Raw genomic sequence first — 22098 nt, forward strand, 5'->3', positions numbered from 1 at the left:
TAGGATGCTCTCACTAAAATTGGGAGGATGACGGACGTCACACAGACCAACACACACTCTAGACGGTGGGAATTGGCCTTTAGTCCAGATAACAAATCTCCAATAGTTCCTGGTAAAGCTAAATCTGGCATCAGGTCAGAAAGCATCATGGGACTGAGCCATTGACTGAATGAGATGATAATCGTGGTGCATGTAGAACTCACTTTGTCAAGGACAGTCTGACCTTTAAAGGCTCATGTTATGCAACATTCACTTTCTAATAGTTTTCCAACCGTACTAATTGTGATAGATAGAAGTGAAGAAAGTCTTTCCTCTCCCTCCCTGGATTCTTTACATTTTTAAAGTGTGTTGCTCCACTTCAGAAATCAAACCCTCTATAGTGTCATCGGGGGGGTTTAGCCAATCACAGTAAAGGTAGGCTCCTCCCACAATTAGGCAGCTCTGCTCTGGCACATGGCACCACGAGAGGAAGTACTTCCTCCTCTTGCCAAGATGTGTGGGCGGAGCCAGTCCAGCTCACACAGACACAGCAGATTCTGAATGCAGCTCCTAGGATCCAATGTTCAAATAAAGGGAAATCTAGGAAAGACTCGGTTTGGAGGAAATAAACTTTGAACGCAGGGTTTTAGGACCAACGAGACCATGTGAAAGTGTTGAAAAGCTGGATGATAGATCTTTAATTGGAACAATATTAATCGGTGACAAAACGGTGACCATGTAAACATGGCTCCTTTTTCAATGGTTTGCGGAGAAACGGTTTCTCTGGACAGAAATGTGTCGTCACAATCTGATGTTCAATCTGACGAAGCAGTTCAAGAACATTAGGTCCATAGTTTTCTTTGATTTGTGATGTTTTGGCAAACTGGAACGTTACAGTCCAGTTACAGGAGTTCCTTCTGGGCTATGAATTCAACACCCTGACATGTCTGGAGAGCAGGGTAGCTGTTTTAAATCTGTAGCGCGAAGCAAAGCTAAGGTCCCTCATGCTCTCTGCACTGGAGTTGTGGTTGTCGAAGTTTGACTTTTTGCTCCTGTGTGACCCTCCGTCCGCAGTTTGGTGCAGAGTTCCGGCGGTTCTCTCTGGATCGGTCCAAGCCGGGCCGCTTCGACGAGTTCTACGGCCTGCTGCAGCATGTACATCGCATCCCCAACGTGGAGCTGCTGGTGGGCTACGCCGACGTGCACGGTGACCTGCTGCCCATCAACAACGATGACAACTACCACAAGGCCATCTCCACCGCCAGCCCTCTGCTGCGGCTCTTCCTACAGAGGAAAGGTAAGCTCCCGTGTCGCCTCCAGGGCTGCTTCAGGGACCTTTGAATGGAAAAGAATAGTTTAGATCTACAAAGGTGAAAGTAGTAAAATTGTAGAGAACGGTTGTGTTTATGGGCTTGACAAATCATAATTAAGCAAAGTAGACTGTGATTATTTCCTATTTTGTCTTTCCTTTTGCTCCAATTCCTGTTGGACACATCTGGTCCCCAGAGGAAAGTGTCCAAATAGAATGTTCCAGATTGTGTGCAGTCACATGGAAGGTGTGTTTTTACTACCTGGAGGGTTTCAGCCCGAAAGAGGCGCCGATCCTGTGCAGTGCTGCTGATTTACGACTTCCTTGCTGATTTGATTGTAGCCCTTCCTCACCAGATGATGTTCGGAGTCTTCCTCAGTTAATGTACATTTTAACAGAGATAGTTTACGTTTACAAAGTGGATAAGGGAAGTGTAGTTGTCGTAATTAATGCTGAGTGCAACTTATTTTTGGAAACTACAAAGATGATTATTATAAAAAGCTGAAATTCAGCATTCAAGAAATAACTTGGAAAAGGTCTTGGTACAGATGAATAGCTAGATTCCCCATCTCCCCCGTGTGGAAGTGTCCATGAGCAACACACCAAACCCCCAACTGCTCCTGATGAATGGATTGAGTGCCTTCCATGGCAGTCAGCTTCATTAATGTGTGATTAACGGTGCAAAGTGCTCTCGGGACTGCTCAGGCAGTGAAGAAGCACGATAAAATCCATGAAAATCCATTTACCGTCAGCTCCACCCGTGATGTGCTCGTTGTGGCTGACTGCCGTTGGGGTTTCTTAGGTACATCAATATCTCCTCAGGGGGACTCATGTACTATGATAAATAAATAGAATGCAAGATGGCTGCAGTTATTTACAATCGTCTTCTATTCAGCTACTTCCTTTTGGAATCCCACCCAGAACAGCCACAGTGTTTGAGTCTGGAACCTCGTTTGTAAGAGTTTCTATCAGACTTCCAATGGATAGTTGATGGAAATCACAGAGGACATGATGAACCGTTGGGTGTCACACCGACTCAGGGCTGCTTGTGGAGGATTTTCAGAATTGCTGTAGATAATAACACCTCCGCTTTTGACTTGATTGATGGTTCTGTTTACATAACCCAGTACAGTATGAGAAATATTGACACTATAGGCAAAGTATCCAAAATCAGTGACATCAGACATATTTGGACCAAGTTTTATAGCATTTGTGGTAAATAACATTTTACATTTTAGGACAGTAGTAATGAATAACTAATGGGACTAATGCGTCAACAGGTTTAAATTTACTCCACCAGAAAAAAATCTTTAAAATATAATATACTTAGGCCTGTTAAGATAACAAACTTTGCTGAATGATAAATTGTCCCAGAAATTGTGAGAATTTTGCCATTTTATACCATTTTACCACTAACATAATAATGGTAAAATAATGCAAAGATAAATGAACTTTTATTTCTTAATAATATTTGAAATTGGAATTGTATTATGAAAAAAGACATTGTAAATATCCAAAATAAATAATCAAAAAAAACAAAAACAATAAATAATATGGACTGTCAGTCTCTGTTAACAAAAAATGCACTTGAATAAAAGCCACACACAGCTGAAACAATAAATAAAGTATAAAGTCTCTGTAGACAAAATTGCACTTCAATATATATCAAGTATTATGCTCAGACATTAAGATATTTAACAGGCAAAACTGCCAATCCTGTTAGGACCTTTCTAAACAAAGAGTGCACTTTAAAACTACACAAACAAAACCAATATATAAAATAGACCCTGTTGCTGATAAGAAAAAAATAAACTGTTATATCTTTAAAACCTCACAATCACTTTATTAATCCCAAGAGAAATTATTGAGCAAAGCAGCACAAACAAGCAATTTTTCCAGCTCTTAAGCATGACGAATGATCGGGACTATTTTCAGTGAGTTTAGCGTGGAGCAGGACGCAGCTTCACGGGGGAGTGATTCGCCTGTTGCAGCGCGGAGGAGCTGCTGTTCATTCATTGTTTTGTTTTTTTTAAATGGTGACGTCTCGCAGCAGAGCAGCAAAGTTGGATAGCCGCAGTGCTACTTCCATTGCCTCCTCGCTGGCTGTAAACTGTGGAACGGCTTTCCTGACTCATTACTCTGCCAAATAAATCAAAAATTCTAACATGAGACCAGTTTCAAGAGGATATTAACGGGACCAAGGGCATTTTTATCGGTAATGACCGACTGTCCGACATATTTCGCGATCAGTGCGACTCCTCACGGGGATCTCATGCTGCACCAGGTCTGCACCTCCGCACACAAGACTGACTGACAGGAGGCTTCACTCCTCATTACGTTAAAGAACCGAGAGGAGTCAATTAACTCATAGTTCAGTGTGTTTGGTCAATAAAAAATGATCGAGCCTGGCAAACTTATCAAGTTCATTTTTAATTATCGTGCAATTAATTGATTTATTAATGATCGTGACAGGACTAAATATACTTCCCATAAAAACTTTCACTTATGCACAGAGAATAAACCAATATGGAAAACAAGGCCATTACCGCTAATTTCCAACCTAAAGTTGTCTAAGTCCATCACACCGAAGTCGATATGTTTACAAACAAACCGGAATTTGTATTCATCAAACTGTGGACGTTTTGCTGACTCGTGTCATCTTCAGAAACCTGCCGCAAGGGTTTCTAGCGTATCAACGATGGCGGCATTTGATCCCTTCAGCCCGAAAACAAGCCAGACTTTGTCAAAGAAAGAATGTTCAAGCCACGAAAATAGTCAGAAATTTTGTGAAAATGATCGTTGATGGTTTTTCCAATATGAATCGAGATCAAATGTACAAACGGGATCTTCAGCCGTCTCTGAGTTCCTAAGATGTCAACAAACCCGGGGATGTTCTGTGAAATTAACATGCTGGAAATGCGTGTTTTTATAAGTGGGATGACAAATTTCCTTCAGAAAGGTGTTGACAACTAAAACTGGCTCCTAAATATTTCCATTATTCCCATGTGGATTCTGGGAGAGGAACTTTAATAACCTGCAGAAATCAAGTGAGTTTATCCCATTTAGACACATCTTAAAACTTCAATAATGTTCAATTTTAGTTTTACAGTTATTCCACTAATATTATTATTACATCCGCCAAGGAATAAATCAAATCGTCGGTGTGTATTATCGTCTCAAGATTACATCCGAACGACTGCACGGAGTGTATTTTTCTGAAATGTTTACCACAGATAGATATTAGGCCAGGGAAGATTCTATTCCATTTTGGAGGAGATCCGGAATCTTTTATTTTCTCTGAGTCCAGGTCAACCTTGAACTCTGATACTCTTGTATCACAATAATTAGCAAATCATCTGTTGGTGACTTTGAGAAGCTTTAGGAGACAATTACCCTGTGACATATGAGAAAGTTCTTGTGGTCGAAATAACAAAATATTTCCAGGTATTATATAGTCGGACTGTCCTTCAACTCAGTGGGACGTTAGAGGTGTTTGGGTTGGGAGAGGAGCAGCAGTCTGAACCTTTCAGGAGGATTTGTCATGTCTGCTGAGTGTCTGGGCTGTTTGCCGTTGGCTTGCGGGAGTCTGAAGTGTATCCTGGGTAATGAGTGTGTGGAGTGTGGCCTGTGGCGGGGGGGCGTGGGGGGGGAACCCACCCAGGGTGTGCAGGCCTGCCCTCGCGCTCCGTTGTTGTGTTTAAGCTGTCTGGCTGTGCCATATGACCCTATAGAGGCTAAGCCACTTTGTCAGGAGGAGATTAGTGGGGTCACTGCAGCGCTGTGTTGGTCCGTGTTACACACACACACACACAAACACACACCAGGTCACGTGGGTGAGCAGTCATCCAGACGAGCACGCTGAAGAACACCCAGCCGCCCCCCCACCACCAGTTGCTTGCAGCCTAACAGCCTGAGCCCAGTGCAGCTTGAAGATGAACAATATTAACCAGAGAGGTGGACTCCTGTCTGGATCAGGCTCTTTGGCCACAGTCTGAACAAAAGCTGAATCTTTTGATGGCGTTTGCCGTCGGCTCCATTGGGAACTGATTGATGTGATGATCATCGTAGTGAAGAAGCTTGACGCTCCTCCAAAATGGACTGTTCTGTTCAAAGCTGATCATCACGTGGAGAAGCTATGTTGCTTTCTGTTCAGTCATGTTTCACTTGATTCCTCTATCAATGTGTGAGCATATAGTATGATTAGAAGCATCCTGGTCCAGATATTTCACTTTTCTTTACCAACTGAGTTTATCCTCCTCTAATAAGTAAACAGTGGAGTTCAGACACTGCTGTCTCTTTCTACGTTTACCAAAGTACTGACTGACTAATTATATAGACCCGGGCTCCCTGTAACGTCTGACATATGCTAATCCACCGTGTTCATTTGGTGCTTGGACATCGTCAGCAGCATTGCTTTTCCCCTGTGAGATCATTTTCTGGAGTCGCTGTTTAAAAGTGTCAATCCAGATTAAAGTAGTTCTTATGTTCCACCACACTGCTGAAACAGGAACAAATAGTTATTCCCCTTTCTTCAGTTTGTACAGTGGAGGAACAAAAGTCCAACTAGAACCGGGACACAGGAATCAGAGCTTTATGCTGCTCTGGTTCTGGTTCGAGGACAGTGGAGAGAAAAAGGAGGCTGAGGAGGGTTCTAACAGGGGGAGGGATTCTCTATTCAACTCAGCAGACAGAGAACCAACTTGCTGCAGATGCATCAGGGCAGGAGGCTTCAGAGCACCAACGTCCAGTTCCACTGTCTGAGGGAGGGAGGGAGGGAGGCAGGGGGAGGGAGGGGGGAGGGAGGGAGGGAGGGAGGGTGGCAGGGCGAGGGGGAGGGAGGGAGGCAGGGGGAGGGAGGGAGGGAGGCAGGGGGAGGGAGGGGGGAGGGAGGCAGGGAGGGAGGGAGGGAGGGAGGGCGGCAGGGCGAGGGGGAGGGAGGGAGGCAGGGGGAGGGAGGGGGGAGGGAGGCAGGGAGGGCGGCAGGGAGGGAGGCAGGGCGAGGGGGAGGGAGGGAGGGAGGCAGGGCGAGGGGGGGGGAGGGCGGCAGGGCGAGGGGGAGGGGGAGGGAGGGAGGCAGGGCGAGGGGGAGGCAGGGAGGGAGGGAGGGGGGGAGGGCGAGGGGGAGGGAGGGAGGGAGGGCGGCAGGGAGGGAGGGAGGGGGGGGGCGAGGGGGAGGGAGGGAGGGTGGCAGGGCGAGGGGGAGGGAGGGAGGCAGGGCGAGGGGGAGGGAGGGAGGGAGGCAGGGCGAGGGGGAGGGCGAGGGGGAGGGAGGGAGGCGGGAGGGAGGCAGGGGGGGAGGCAGGGAGGGGGGGAGGGGGAGGGAGGGAGGGAGAGAGAGAGAGGGAGAGAGAGGGAGGGTGGAGGGTAGACAAATGTCAGATGGTGCAATGTTACAAGTGGGAAGCTGTTGTCATACGTTCTGCGGTGAAGTTATGAAAGTTAATCTACGTAGTGAATTGAAACAACTTGTAATATTAATGAAACTGAAGTCGTAAGAATAATACAATTAAATAAAAACCCATATGTTCAGAACAAGACTTGGATATACTGTATATACACTTCCTATCATGATTACTTTGATTGCACAAGGGAGGAAGATTAGTGTTTTTAGTGCCAATGATACTGCCTTCAATTCAATTCATAGTGTTTATTATCATATACACAGTAAAGAAACGTGTTTCCCTGCACAATGAAATTCTTACTTTGCTGCCCACACGAAATGCCACAAAATGTCAGTGTTTAGCTTGAGCTGTACGTTTGATATGTGGAGAGAAACTGACGACTAAAAGCTCTAATGAAACTACTGAACTGCTCAAACTACTGAAACGGCTAGAAAAGGCTAAGAAAGACACTTTAACTCTCCACTGGCCGAGTGAGCTCCGTTTTCAGCTCCTCCTTTCTGCTCCCATCAGTCTGTGTTGAGAACACAAAGACACTGCTGTTCATCTCCAACTATGACTGACGACTTGAACTGAGAATTATGTAAAAGTCAGAGACGTCGGCTGGTGACATCCAGCGAGAACGGGCTGGTTACATAAGAGCCGGCAGTCAGACGGAGCTGCAGCGTGGGCCGGATCGGCCTTCATGGAGAATAGCAGTTATTACACGTGTGTCTGGGAATTGTCTTGGTATACAGTATCTAGTAAAAATGGTGGAACCTCAAGTCGAGCCTGTATGTTTGTAACATCTCCTGTCCTGTTCGGTCAGTTTCTTTGGTGTGTGTATGTTATTTATTTCTGGCTCTGCTTTGTGTGTGAGACTGGATCCAGGCTCTGCACATCAGCAGCACGGCTGCTTTGTGGGGTCTTTGTGTACTGCGAGGGCCTGCGGGTGGGTGGTGTTGTATTGTTCAGGTCAACCATTGCTTTTCTCATTTGGTACCGTTTGTGCATTCTAGCTTGCAGCTTTGTGAATTGTCTTGAGCTTAGTTAAAGAAGCAGTGCGATTGTTAGCTGGACACTTCCGTATTTTCTGGACTTTTTCCTACTACTTTTTCCCCCCCAACGCTTTGAACCCTGCATCTTATAACACAATGTGGCTAATTTATGGATTTTTACGGGTTAACGGGCTTCATGCTGCTCGATTCTACTTCTGCATGTAGATGCATGCTGTTTTTAGCCTCTGCTTCTCCAAAACCTGCCTTAAAAGTGACATTTCTGTTCTTGGTGAGCTGCTCATGTGCTGCTGTGATCCAGAGCTCCAACTAGACTGCCCTTAATGTTGCGTTCAGGTGCATCACGTAAACTAGCCATGCTGGACTCCGTGGCTGAGGATTCTTCCTCCTCAGGATCACAATCAGCAAATAACCGATGCAATACTTTATCAACAGAGATAAAACGCTTGCTGATTTATCTGCATCTGTCTCTCTGTGTCTCTCTATGCGTCTCCTCGTGTCTCTGTCTGTCCGTGTCTCTCTCTGTCGGTCTGCATCTGTGAATGTTGCGTTCAGGTGCATCGTAAAGCCAATGTGTTGCATCCGTGGCTGAGCAATATTCCTCCTCAGAAACACAATCGGCAAATAACCGATAAAATACTTGGTGATTATGTCTCTGTCTCTCTGTGTCTGTCTGTCTGTCTGTCTGTGGGCTTCGCAGCAGGTGCACTAGGCACAACACGATGTGTGCAGGAATTTCCAGCACTATGAAAGAGAGATTTGCAATAATTGATGAAAAAAAAAAAATCGTGTTCACACAGTGAAATTCCTGCCCTGTTACAACATGGACACCTGCAGCTTATCGTCAAGTTTGGCTTATATACGTTTTTTTTTTGTTTGTTTGCTTACATTCAGGTATGCTCTATAGTGCTTGAAATACGGTAATTCTCAGCTGTGTGCTCACTCTGTTGGTGAAAAACTTTTCTTTGTTGTTAATTAGAATTGAGGGTGACGTGGAGTGTTTTTTTTGTTTTCCAAGTTCCTAAGATTTCATGAGTACACACACACACACACCATCTGTGTACAATGTGCTGATGCCTGTTGTACTTGCAGAAGAGTCCACACTGTTTACTGGTTGCCATGGCAGCGCTCCAGAGGCCTGTTCATTGGCGGATTAGCTGAAGTCCCTGAAAGGTCCCATATTATACAGTTTTTCACTTGGTGTCATTTGTCCAACAACATTTTATTCAAAGTGTGTTTGTTCACATCCAGCCTTGGTCCTGAACTTCCTCCAGTCTAAAAGTCCCTCTACTGAGCTCCACTGAGAACAGGCTGCTTCTGTGTCCGTGTCTGTCCACGTCCACGTCCACGTCCACGTCCACGTCCACTCCACACTCCTCTCAGGGAGAACAACAATTTAGCTTCTCATGGAGCCTCTTTGTGTTGCCTTGTTTCTTTGTTTATATAATGCAGTTGTGAGTTTATGATGTTATTTATTACACATAATAATTATATGGTTTCAACATGAGTCTCTACAGCGCTGGAGATCTGGGCTTTTATTGAGGTGTGCTGGTTTTACATTGTGTTTAGGCTGGAAACAGTGAATCAGATCTGGCAACCCTGCAGAAGGCGAGGCTTTTCTCTTCCATGCGCTAATGTTTATGGTGGACTTATGGCTATGGCTCGATTATAGAAACACTCAAAATAATCACGATTATTTTTGGGCAATATTGAAATCACGATTATGTTTTTGATTTTGGATCAGCATTTATTGAACATGTTTTTAAAAAAAAAAGCGAGGCTAAGTACTTAAAGCGAAGTAATGCTTGTAGCCACCGTTAGCATTACTTAGCTTTGAAATGACACGGAACCTATACCACTGGTGTAACACGTTATTATCATCATCAATATATGTTAGTTTTAACAACGGCGAGCAAGATACCATACATTCCTAACTTTTTTCGGGAAATGCAAATGTAACGTCACACTAAGAGGCCTGCGCGTTCGGGTTAAATGTGTTGTCATTTCCTGTCTGACAGGCTGCAAATCCTGCAGCCAAATGCACATCTCATAAGGAAAACACCACATAATAATTTTTCCTCGATTATATGAATGTTGAGATCGTCTGGAGCCAAAATCGTAATCATGATTAAAATTGGATTAATCGAGCAGCCCGACTACGGCTTGTTGAAATTGTGTTGTTCAACCTGAGTCTGAAGCTGAAACTGACCCAGAAAGAGAAGCTCCTGACGGAATCCAGACGAGATGTAGTGGATACGTCGGGGATGAGCGATGCACAGTCCAAACAGCATGAGAGAGTACAGGAGACGTTTTCAGACCCAAAAACTAACTTCTTAGAAGTTCTGATTTGATGCTATGATGTCCTTGAGCAAGACACTGAAGCCGAACTGCTCCCAATGGATGGACAAGCACCTTGCAGGGTGTGTGTGAATGTGACTAATGGGAATGCTCAAGCAGTTGAAATATGCTATATAGGTGATATCCGTTTACCATAACTGTTATTTACTGACCTTGCTGATAGTACAATGTGAAATAAGGTTTGATTCCTCCCATTATTGTTAAACACGACACGTCCAGAGCTCCATGTGGGACTTTCTTTAAACGCGTCTCATCTTGTGAAGATACCATGGCACGATATCGGTCAGTGGAAACAATCTCACAAATTGTCTTTACTCTCATTATGACACATTGGAAGATTATCTTCGGTCTGATAGCATTACTTTGTTGCACTGTGAAAAACAATTTGATGACTCAAAAACTAAAGTTTGTCCTTAAGTCGGTTCTCTTTGAACCAACAAGGAACACGGCGCTTCAGTCGTCAGGAGACGTTGTCGTCTTGCGTCATGCTTGCTGGCCTCCGTGATCCGGGACGTCCTCCGCCGCCACACGGCTCCCTGAGCTCCCAGCAGGTGCTCAGGGTGTGTTTGTTTGGAGACGTTTCAGTCCAGCTACTTGTAAACAGTAAGGTGAAAGTATGGGGTGGGACAGGAATGCTCGTATTTGCTTATCCCAGCGGGTACTACCTGAGTAATTAGTAACCAGAACATGAGTCATGCAGGGAAATGGAAAGGTACAGTGTGAGTACACAGGGCAAAGTGTCCCTCTTTGTAGAGCTGTGAATGGGATAGGCAGCACTCTGGATCCTCTATGACTAAGCTGATACTCACTTGGGTGAACACAGAAATTCAACTTCATTGTCACATTGAGGGACATTTAATGCTTAATGAAGTCTATGACTAATCAACACTTTGAGGACTCCCATCCTTATGTTACACAAGCTTCACACCAACCTTTGTAATTTCAACCACTTCATTTTTCCCCCCCTCTGCATTTCGCCCTGTTCCTGAAGTCGCCCTGGAGATGACCATGTCCCCGATTCCCACTGTTGGTCCCTCCTCCGGTTCACCATAGCAACAAGTATTACACCATGTAACCAACTTCAATCATCCGTCCTTCATTCCTCTGCGGTCCATCGGTCTGTCTGCAGTCTCCACTTTCCACCAGATCAAACATAACTGGAGCCACAAAACATGTTTAAGATTTTAATATGAAGCAAACGCCGCTGTCAAATTGTTCATCTACAGTTTTGATATATGAGCTAAAAGTCCTTTGTGTGCGTAAATAAAATGAAAACTGATGAAAGTGTTTACTTGGGTAGAAGTTAGTGAAAGCTTCAGGGAGCCACTACAAAAGGGCCAAAGACCTGCAGGTTGATGACCCCTGGGCTAAACTCTTCATCCTTCAGGACAGCTCCAACCACATTTCTAGTCAAAACTCTAAACTGACTAATTCTTTGGGTTTTTCAAGAAAATGTGTGGTTTTTGCTGCAGATAAGTTTTATTACCTCAAAAGAACATTGCAGAGGTGAATGGATGACTTGTTCACTCACGATGGGAAATTCAGTCGTCCAACAGCTCATTAAAGCAAAGCAGACCATCCGGGTGTATTCAATTCGAAGTAAGACTACACAAGAGAATAAACATACTAAAAGAATTATGAAAAAAAAAAAACCTGTAATATTTATGTGTCAAACTTTCCCTTTTAGATTTTCTCTTTTAACGTGGGTCTATGAAAATGTGGTGTCTTAAAATCTTTGCAAAGTGAAGTTGGATTGATTGTGGTCCGTCGTCTTGAAGTCAGTTCCACGCTTTGGTCAGTTAACCTACAACGACTCAAATCATTAAACAGCTGAGCAGCTCAGTGGAAAAAAAGGTTTACACATATGAGACAATGTTTCTTGCTTCCTGACCAGGGGTTTTGGATTTCTGTAGGTTTTTGTTTTTATTTTTTAGACTTTTCTAGACCGTGAGGTGTGTGATTGAAGTGGTGGACTTGGGCTGTATCTGTTTGACCTGAGAAAATAATGGAGCAATTCACACGTGTTGGAGAGCGCCGAGTCATTCTGTAAAAATAAAGCTGAGGTTATGAGGTCAAAGTCCTTTTGATTGCACAATTCCATCTTTCTTTTCTGTGATATGATTCCTGTCTGAGTTGGCTCATGCAGAAAAGCCATACAGGAAGTGAGACGAAAGGATGGAATGTAAGAAGACATTGTGGCCGGTGTGAAGGAAGCCTTGAAAAACACAACAGGAGAAATTTGATTGGATGCTGCTTGCGATGAGGAGAGCGAATCATGGAGGAACATATCTGCAGACTAGGGGACGTCCACACGAGAACGCTGGAGCACCTTAATGAGCTGTTTTTCGTCGATCAATCACACAAGGCGGCATTTTAGAATCGTGAAAACAGGTTGTTTTTTTTAACACTGGTCCCAGAGTGGGGAAATTCTAAAACCCCGGCATGTGCCATTCACACTGACGATTATCTGTGGGAAAAGAAGATGAGGCATTTGTCCCCCTCCCCTCCCCACTGTGGTCCGCAGTCAAATAACCACAACAATCAGGGACTACAAGTTCCGGTGGAACTGCAGAAGCTACTGATGCTAGCAGCAGGAGTGTGGCCATAGACCTATAGAACTAGAAGCCAAGACACTAGCAGGAGGAGTGTGGCCATAGACCTATAGAACTAGAAGCCAAGACACTAGCAGGAGGAGTGTGGCCATAGACCTATAGAACTAGAAGCTACTGATGCTAGCAGCAGGAGTGTGGCCATAGACATATAGAACTAGAAGCTACTGATGCTAGCAGCAGGAGTGTGGCCATAGACCTATAGAACTAGAAGCTATTGACACTAGCAGGAGGAGGAGTGTGGCCATAGACCTATAGATAGAACTAGAAGCTACTGACACTAGCAGGAGGAGGAGTGTGGCCATAGACCTATAGAACTAGAAGCTACTGACACTAGCAGGAGGAGGAGTGTGGCCATAGACCTATAGAACTAGAAGCCACTGACACTAGCAGGAGGAGGAGTGTGGCCATAGACCTATAGAACTACAAGCTACTGAGGAGTGTGGCCATAGACCTATAGAACTCGGGAATTCCATAGAAGTCTGAGCAGGAGTCTTCTTCTAAATTTCTATATGCTCCGTCTCTTCTTCTGCAGTTTTGGTGTGTTTGAGTCACAGCGCCCCTCAAGGCCTGGCATGTGTACTACATGGCCTGAAGCCTCTTGTTAAGTCGTGTTCATAGTGAAGTGTGGACAATCTTTTTGAGAACCCCGGGGAGAAAAAGATAATTTTGGCTCTTCTGGATGTGGCCTAAGGAGAGATGGATAGATGAAGGAGGTAAAGTAAACAGTGCTGAAGTGGGAGTAATGTATAAGGCTTTGTTTGGGAAAGGCGTGTAATTAGAGAGGAGAGTGTGTGATTGGAATGCAGCAAGAGGTAGAGCGAGGGAATAGTATTAGTGAGGGAAGAATGCAGAGTGAGGCCCACGCTGGGGGGAGAGACGGAGAGAGAGAATGAAATGAAGAGAGGGATGGAGGGAGGAGGTGGGACCTTGTTACGAGGAATGTGGCCAGCCTGTGATCACGGCTGCTGGTTGATTGGACGGGACGGCTCGCCAGGGCCGGAGCCACACAGCCCAGCTCCATCAGCAGAAAGAGGAGAGGAGAGGAGGAGAGATGGACAGAAGTGAGGGAACACCAACAGAGGAGAGAAGAGCCACAACAGGACTGAATGAGACTTTATGCTGGCAGGCTGATTGACATTTAGAGGGCTGTGTCCATATCCTAGGGTCTGTCTGTCAATATTACTCACCTGTTGACTGGCTGAGAGTTGTGAAAGAGGAGAAAACAGCTCTGTAGATGAGGTGAGGAGGGACAGAGGGTGAGATGGAGGGTGAGCAAGCAGTGAAGATCAAGAGGGGGTCTGTTACTGCTGCAAACCAAAAGACGAGTACCGTATTTTCTGCCCTATAAGGCGCACCGGGTTATAAGGCGCACCTCCATTGATTGACATAATTTACAACTTCATTCATATATAAGGCGCACCGCCCTATAAGGCGCATGGAACAGACCAGTGGTCAGCAACCTTTATAGCTCAAAGCCATTAAGTTACATTTTCCATTGCTTCTAACACCCAGAGAGGTGCACACGCTTTATTTTGATAGTCCTACCTGCAGCCTATGCCAGGAGGACACTACACACAAAACCTTCTTCACTACTGTTTGACAACTTACAACTACCGGTAATAATAATAATAAACTAAACTACATGAACTAAGCAACAAAAACACAACACAACACAATTATTACCGACACCACAAACCAAATATAACCCCCAATAATTGCATTTAAAACACCACAAACAGCTGCAATGAATTATGGGAGTTTCTATCGGCTGCACTGAGGAGCTCAGGTTGAATTTGTCTCTGCAAGGCATGATGTCCCATCATGCCTTGCAGAGACAAATTCATGTTTTGTATTGTTGGAGGTTATTGTGGCTCGTTGTTGGGCTTGGTGTTGTGTTGATTGTGTTTATGTGTTTTTGTTCCCCAGTTTAGGGAGTCATTATTTCATCTAGTTTATTTTGGTTTGTTAGAATGTTGGTGTGCAACCATGAGTGATGAATGTGTTGTGTGGAGTCTCGTCCGCACTGAAGATCCGGTTGCAAAGTTAGAGTTGTCAAAATAAAAGCTTCTAGTTGTTCAGCTGTCAAATAGCAGCCTGGAGTAGGACAATCGTCCATATAAAAGGCGCACCGGGCTATAAGGCGCACTGGCAGCTTTTAAGAAAATTTGAGGTATTTAGGTGCCTTATAGGGCGGAAAATACGGTAATGAAGCAGCAGTACGGAGGAGGTTTGTCAGGTGGACACTGGGAAGGACCAACACTGTGACTTGGTCAAAGTTCTGTTTTCTAAACCAAGCCAAGACTGTGATGTCAGCTGTTTTTATCATTTGTGGAATTTTGTGAGTTTATCTTTCCCGTGAGCATAAACATGAATAGTTTGGCTATTGAGCTCGGTGATTCAGCCACACTGATATGAAGCTTGATTCACGCCGTCAGCACTCCCCAAGCTGCTGCCACCGTTTCATCCTCCTAGATGAAGGAGAGTAAGATTTATCAAGGCGACAGTATCTTAAAGTGACTCATCTGGACTGACTTGTACTGACTGCTGGGAATTGTTCCTGGTGGTGTTGATCTGCTTCGTACTTTGTCATGAGGACAAGTTTTCTCACACATGAACCATAGAGTATAGTTGTCATATCGTCATAGTGGCTTATCTCGAGGAAGAAATGAGGCCATAGGACGTGTTGTACTTTGTAATTTGACCCAGGCTCCATCATAAGTCATCTAGAATAGATGAGGCTTGTAGGAGCTTCTGAAGTGCAGCAAACGACACTTGATGCTGCTAGTTTAATTTATGAACACATTTAAAAAGTATGACTGCATGTTAACAACCCTGCTGGACATGGTGTGATGTATTTTAAACTACATAACTATGTGCATATTAACAATGTTGTGTGCTGCATGTTTGATTGGAGTTGTGTTGTTTTCACAGCAGTGAGCTCACAAAGGGCTCAAAATGCAGAAAGGAGTCGAGGCGATGGAAAGGAATTTCCTTGGTGTACACTTCATTAAGAAGAAAACGGTTATTTACTGCGTGCTGCTGTGCAAAGACACTAAAAATAATTAAAACTGCATACATACATGTGCTGTACTTGTCTGTTTTCCAAAGTTACTGGATACAGATTCTGTCTGGGATCCGACATGAACTCAGAACCAAAGTGAAATGGACTATTTCATTGGTGACATGACGGTACATCGTCCACGTGTTCTACTTCTGGGATTGGAAACGTTCTGTCAGTGTACCACAGAGTTTAACTAAAATACTAATCCACTCTTCCACATGGAGCTGCTTTATTTTTGGAGAAAAATCTACATATTTCTACTGCTGCTAAATATTCCTCCTGTTGAGAAGCTCTTCTCTCTGTGGAACAGTTTCATCTGGACATGGAACGTAAAAGTTCTTATACACGTTTGCAACTTGTGGTCCAGACAGTGCGCTAACCTTTCCCTGTTCCCTACGTGAATCCCAAAAGCGACTTGGCTCAAAGCTGCTCCAGACACACCACGGCCTCTCCACTCCACCTGTGGAATCTCATCACTCTGTCTCGGTTCTTCTTCTCTCTGTTTCTCATCACTTTATCATTCATTGCTGTTCTCAAACCAAAACCCTTCAGCTGAACATTGGATTTGGGTTCATTGACCCACTGAGCGCAGATGGTTGAGGCAGAGCTTTTCAGCCACAGTGTGTTAAGATACTGTAAGATAAATACTGGAAGGTGACAGGCCTGGAAGAACCCTGAGATGAAGACATAAAAGCCAGGAGGAGGTGAAGAAAGACTGGAGTGTGAGGAGGAGCACAGGAAGTGCTGCAGGAAGGAGCAGGAAGAGAGGTGTCGATGTCAGCACAAAATAAATGGATGGAATTGCTTTATACTGCAAAACACACACACACACACACACACCTATCTCCATGTGCGCTCAGCCTGGAAAACAAACTCCATTAATTGTGCATCAAGGCCATTAGTGATCCGTAGTTGTGGTACATTACATGCTGCTTTGCATCCGAGCTCCACACACACACACACTACACTGTCGTTCCTCTTGTTCCTGATGAATGTCTTTAGTAAGGACCAGCTAATAATGTAGGACTGATGAGGCTCATAGAAAATTCATGTTGGTGATTACATGAGCAGGCTCACACTCTCCAGTCAGTCTTTTAAATAATGGATTTAATAGGTAGTTTCTCAAATTGTCACGTCAGCTCTTCTGCAGGCCTGCGGTTTGTCCTTCTTCTCGCCACCCTGTAGCCCTGGAGCTTTAAACCTCCCTCCTTCACTTCCTCCTGCTCTTCTTATCAGCAGCTTTAAGGCACTTTTATCTGAGCTGTGCCAGGGAGGTATGCTCTCCACGCCAGGAATAGCAACGCTCCGGGAATTCACTCCTTTGAAACTTTTGTTTAATCACCTCCTCCTCCTCCTCCTCCTCTTTGCTTTACTTTTCTCTCCTTTGCAGTTTTTTTTTTTTTTAATCATTTCCCTCTATTCCACTTTTCCTTGTTTTCCAATACTCCTTCCTGGATATGTTTCATCGACACAAAGTTCACACCAATACTGTCCTGCTGCTCCCCGCCCTGCTCTTCTTCCTGCTGCTCCTCGTCCTGCTCTTCTTCCTGCTGCTCTTCTTCCCACTGCTCCTCGTCCTGCTCTTCCTCCTGCTGCTCCCCGTCCTGCTCTTCTTCCTGCTGCTCCTTGTCCTGCTCTTCCTCCTGCTGCTCCTTGTCCTGCTCTTCCTCCTGCTGCTCCCCGTCCTGCTCTTCTTCCTGCTGCTCCTTGTCCTGCTCTTCTTCCTGCTGCTCCTTGTCCTGCTCTTCTTCCTGCTGCTCCTTGTCCTGCTCTTCTTCCTGCTGCTCCTTGTCCTGCTCTTCTTCCTGCTGCTCTTCTTCCCACTGCACTTCCTCCTGCTCTTCCTCCTGCTGCTCCTCGTCCTGCACTTCTTCCTGCTGCTCCCCGCCCTGCTCTTCTTCCTGCTGCTCCTCGTCCTGCTCTTCTTCCTGCTGCTCTTCTTCCCACTGCTCCTCGTCCTGCTCTTCCTCCTGCTGCTCCCCGTCCTGCTCTTCTTCCTGCTGCTCCTTGTCCTGCTCTTCCTCCTGCTGCTCCTTGTCCTGCTCTTCCTCCTGCTGCTCCCCGTCCTGCTCTTCTTCCTGCTGCTCCTTGTCCTGCTCTTCTTCCTGCTGCTCCTTGTCCTGCTCTTCTTCCTGCTGCTCTTCTTCCCACTGCACTTCCTCCTGCTCTTCCTCCTGCTGCTCCTCGTCCTGCTCTTCTTCCTGCTGCTCCTTGTCCTGCTCTTCTTCCTGCTGCTCCTTGTCCTGCTCTTCTTCCTGCTGCTCTTCTTCCCACTGCACTTCCTCCTGCTCTTCCTCCTGCTGCTCCTCGTCCTGCTCTTCTTCCTGCTGCTCCTCGTCCTGCACTTCCTCCTGCTGCTCCTCGTCCTGCTCTTCTTCCTGCTGCTCCTCGTCCTGCTCTTCTTCCTGCTGCTCCTTGTCCTGCTCTTCTTCCTGCTGCTCTTCTTCCCACTGCTCCTCGTCCTGCTCTTCCTCCTGCTCTTCCTCCTGCTGCTCCTCGTCCTGCTCTTCCTCCTGCTGCTCCTCGTCCTGCTCTTCTTCCTGCTGCTCCTTGTCCTGCTCTTCTTCCTGCTGCTCCTTGTCCTGCTCTTCTTCCTGCTGCTCTTCTTCCCACTGCTCCTCGTCCTGCTCTTCCTCCTGCTGCTCCTCGTCCTGCTCTTCCTCCTGCTGCTCCTCGTCCTGCTCTTCTTCCTGCTGCTCCTCGTCCTGCTCTTCCTCCTGCTGCTCCTCGTCCTGCTCTTCTTCCTGCTGCTCCTCGCCCTGCTCTTCTTCCTGCTGCTCCTTGTCCTGCTCTTCTTCCTGCTGCTCTTCTTCCCACTGCTCCTCGTCCTGCTCTTCCTCCTGCTGCTCCTCGTCCTGCTCTTCCTCCTGCTGCTCCTCGTCCTGCTCTTCCTCCTGCTGCTCCTCGTCCTGCTCTTCCTCCTGCTGCTCCTTGTCCTGCTCTTCTTCCTGCTGCTCTTCTTCCCACTGCTCCTCGTCCTGCTCTTCTTCCCGCTGCTCCTCGTCCTGCTCTTCTTCCCGCTGCTCCTCGTCCTGCTCTTCTTCCTGCTGCTCCTCGTCCTGCTCTTCTTCCTGCTGCTCCTTGTCCTGCTCTTCTTCCTGCTGCTCTTCTTCCCACTGCTCCTCGTCCTGCTCTTCCTCCTGCTGCTCCTCGTCCTGCTCTTCCTCCTGCTGCTCCTCATCCTGCTCTTCTTCCTGCTGCTCCTCGTCCTGCTCTTCTTCCTGCTGCTCTTCTTCCCACTGCTCCTCGTCCTGCACTTCCTCCTGCTCTTCCTCCTGCTGCTCTTCCTCCTGCTGCTCCTCGTCCTGCACTTCCTCCTGCTCTTCCTCCTGCTGCTCCTCGTCCTGCACTTCTTCCTGCTTTTCTTCCTGCGGCTCTTCCTCCTGCTGCTCCTCGTCCTGCGCTTCTTCCTGCTCTTCTTCCTGCGGCTCCTCGTCCTGCTCTTCCTCCTGCTCTTCTTCCTGCTGCTCCTCATCCTGCACTTCCTCCTGCTCTTCTTCCTGCTGCTCCTCGTCCTGCACTTCTTCCTGATGTTCCCCGCCCTGCATTTCCTCCTGCACTTCCTCCTGCTCTTCCTCCTGCTGCTCCTCGTCCTGCTCTTCTTCCTGATGTTCTTCCTCCTGCTGCTCCTCGTCCTGCTCTTCTTCCTGATGTTCTTCCTCCTGCTGCTCTCCGTCCTGCTCTTCTTCCTTGTGAGCATTAGCTCCCATACGATGTAAATAACGACCATGTTCACCGCCGCAAACTCACTTGGCAGATAGTGTGGACGGCACAACTGTCATATACTCTGTTGCCTCAGAGCAAGGTTTTCTTCTATTAAGTTACAGTTGGTGCACAAACCTTTGTGAACATGCGCACCACCGTGTCCCCCGATTAGGTTTCACCACAAGTGATTCCAGTCCGCTTGACAGAGTTGCAGGTGATATTTGGCTGCTACTGAAATCCATCAGTTGGCACAGAGAAGTGTGATTGGCCGCAACATCCCGGTCAGTCACGGAGCCACGCAGTTGATACAAAACCTTGCTGAACAAGACGACGACATACAAAGGACAAAGGAACAATGACAGATGATGACAAAACAACTGAAACACAGAACCACTAAGTATGACGGGTCCATCTTAACGTCAGTCCTCCAGTCCCAGACCTCCACATCTTTCTACAGACTAGTACACGTTCCCGATGGCCAGTCCCCGTGGGACTTGTGCAAAACTAGAAATGTCAGATCCAACTGGCGGAGATTTCAAGATCCATGAAGCCTCGTCTGCTTTACTGTCACCTGCTGGCTGCTCTGCGTGGGAAGTTAGCATGGCAGCTAACCAACTTTTCATGACGTCTCCGCTGTTTTAACTGCTAGTATTTTACGCTCAAATTACTGCAAAGCAAACATCAACGTGGATGTTTGCAGAGCCGTTGTCCAGCGAGGTGGACGCTCTGCCGCCAGATGTCAACCATCAGCTCACAGAGGAGAACGGCGCCGATCGTGGCAGTAAAACAGCAGCTCCTCCGCGCTGGAGCAGCCGATTCACACCTCCGGGATGCTGCATCATACTCCGCGCTAAACTCACTGAAAATAGTCCCAACCATTTGTTGCGTTAGAGCTGGAAACACTGCAGTTTGAGCTGCGTTGCTAAAGAGTTTCTCCAGGAATTCATGAAGTGATTGTGAGGTTTTAAAGAGAGAACCAGTTTATTATGCAATGATGATGTCACACAGACCCTCGCATTGTCCACATGGAACTAAAAATACTTTGTACTCTTTCTTTTTCTGACCTTCTACTAACCTCAAGTTGTCCTTTCAGAGTATACATGCATACATTTGTACATTTCATACTTTCCTGTGGTGAGGAGTTTATTACTGCCTCATATAAAATCAACAATAATGATAATAATAATGATGTTAAAGCAAACAGCTCTGGCATTAGAATAGTGTCAGTATCAGCAGATATCTACATTTGGGTATTGGGATGGGATCGGAAGTGAAAAAGCGTGGATCGGTGCTCCCCTACTGCAATGTAGGTGAGCAAGTTCCTGAAGCCGTCCCTCGATCAGACACCTGAAATAAGAACATTGGAATGTTCATGAATTGTGCTTCAATACTTGTTTTCCTAATATTTTAGCGACAACAAACTGGATACACACTTTGTCAGTTGGTGTTCCACATTACTGGACTCTGTCATGCATCAGTTTCATGTCTTTTTATTGGTGCAGTCTGGTCACTGAATAATATCATTTAATGTGTGATACTACAATAACTCTTTGGTCCAAAACTAGTTGTTAGGGGTGGCAACACTAATGGGCCGGTTTTCTCGTTTTTTTCCGTGTGCCATAAGGGGAGAAAACTCTAAGATGATGTACCTGCAACACAAAATGTAGCATTTAAAAAATATCTATTGTTATTTCTCTAACCGTAATTTTAATATATTTATATATATTTCATTGGGTCACTGGGTGTAGGACTAGTGCATCCCATGGCTCACTAGTTCGCTCCACTGGTGGGGAAATAATTCCGATCCATCCCTGTATGACCACGTCCACCCCAGAGACACAGTCCCAGCAAGCAGCGTCCTGCAATGTCGTCCTCAGACAGCATCCATGACGTTCCACAGCCGCTACTACAGTACAAAGTGGGCTGTATTTCTGGGGGTTACTGTGGCTAAACGTCTTATTTTAACAGATTGGAAGTCGGCTGTCCACATCGTGGATGAAAGAGCATCCAAGTTTCTCAAAGCATGAAATCCTGAAAAACTTGGTTGTATGTATTCAGCAAGAGGCAACTTTTGATCAAATATGGGATCCAGTGTTGAAATACTTTAACAATAGCCGTAGGTAGGCCTTCTCTTATGTTATCGCTCCGAAACACAGTTGATTTATTTTCCATCCTATTTATCTCCAACACAAGTGTGCTCCTTCTCTGTGTATTTACATTTCCATGATAGATTCATGCTTATTTGCTTCCATTGTTCCTTTTGTTCCCTTTGGGTTGTTTGGTTGTTGCTGTTTCTGTCTGTTAAAAGACAAGAACACAGAACATTTGTAAGACTGGCAGATGAACAATGCACAAAACTGAAGGAATTGTGTTTGGTCATGTTGCTTTTCAACATTACTTCTGATACCATTAAAAAGATTGTTCATTCTTATTTGTAAACGGTGCCTAAGTTTAAAAGAAACCCACCTTGCACTTGAGAGATGGGTATCAGTCGTATGGGCTTCTCCAATGGAAAATGAGGAAAGAGAAGTCGTATAAGTGGTACAGATGGAAATGACACATTTAAACACAATAGGGTAGTTGGGGAAGCTGGTGGAAGTGCAGTGTGTCTCCAGAGGCACAAACATGAGCAACAGCAGATCAGCAGTGTAGGTATGAGTTGATTCGGCTGATGGTGTAG

General features: G+C 45.8%; 1 protein-coding gene across 1 annotated transcript in view; it reads left to right on the forward strand.

Annotated features, from left to right (window-relative positions):
- The window catches only part of pard6b (par-6 partitioning defective 6 homolog beta (C. elegans)), a 31357-nt gene that overhangs the window by 3613 nt on the left and 5646 nt on the right, over positions 1 to 22098 (forward strand). Inside the window, exon 2 of the mRNA XM_080495997.1 lies at positions 1054 to 1276. Within this exon, the coding sequence (XP_080352123.1) occupies positions 1054 to 1276 (223 nt within the window). The remainder of the gene's footprint in view (positions 1 to 1053; positions 1277 to 22098) is intronic.

This window comes from Blennius ocellaris, assembly GCF_963422515.1.
Source record: "Blennius ocellaris genome assembly, chromosome: 5".
NCBI classification, from domain to species: Eukaryota; Metazoa; Chordata; class Actinopteri; order Blenniiformes; family Blenniidae; genus Blennius; species Blennius ocellaris.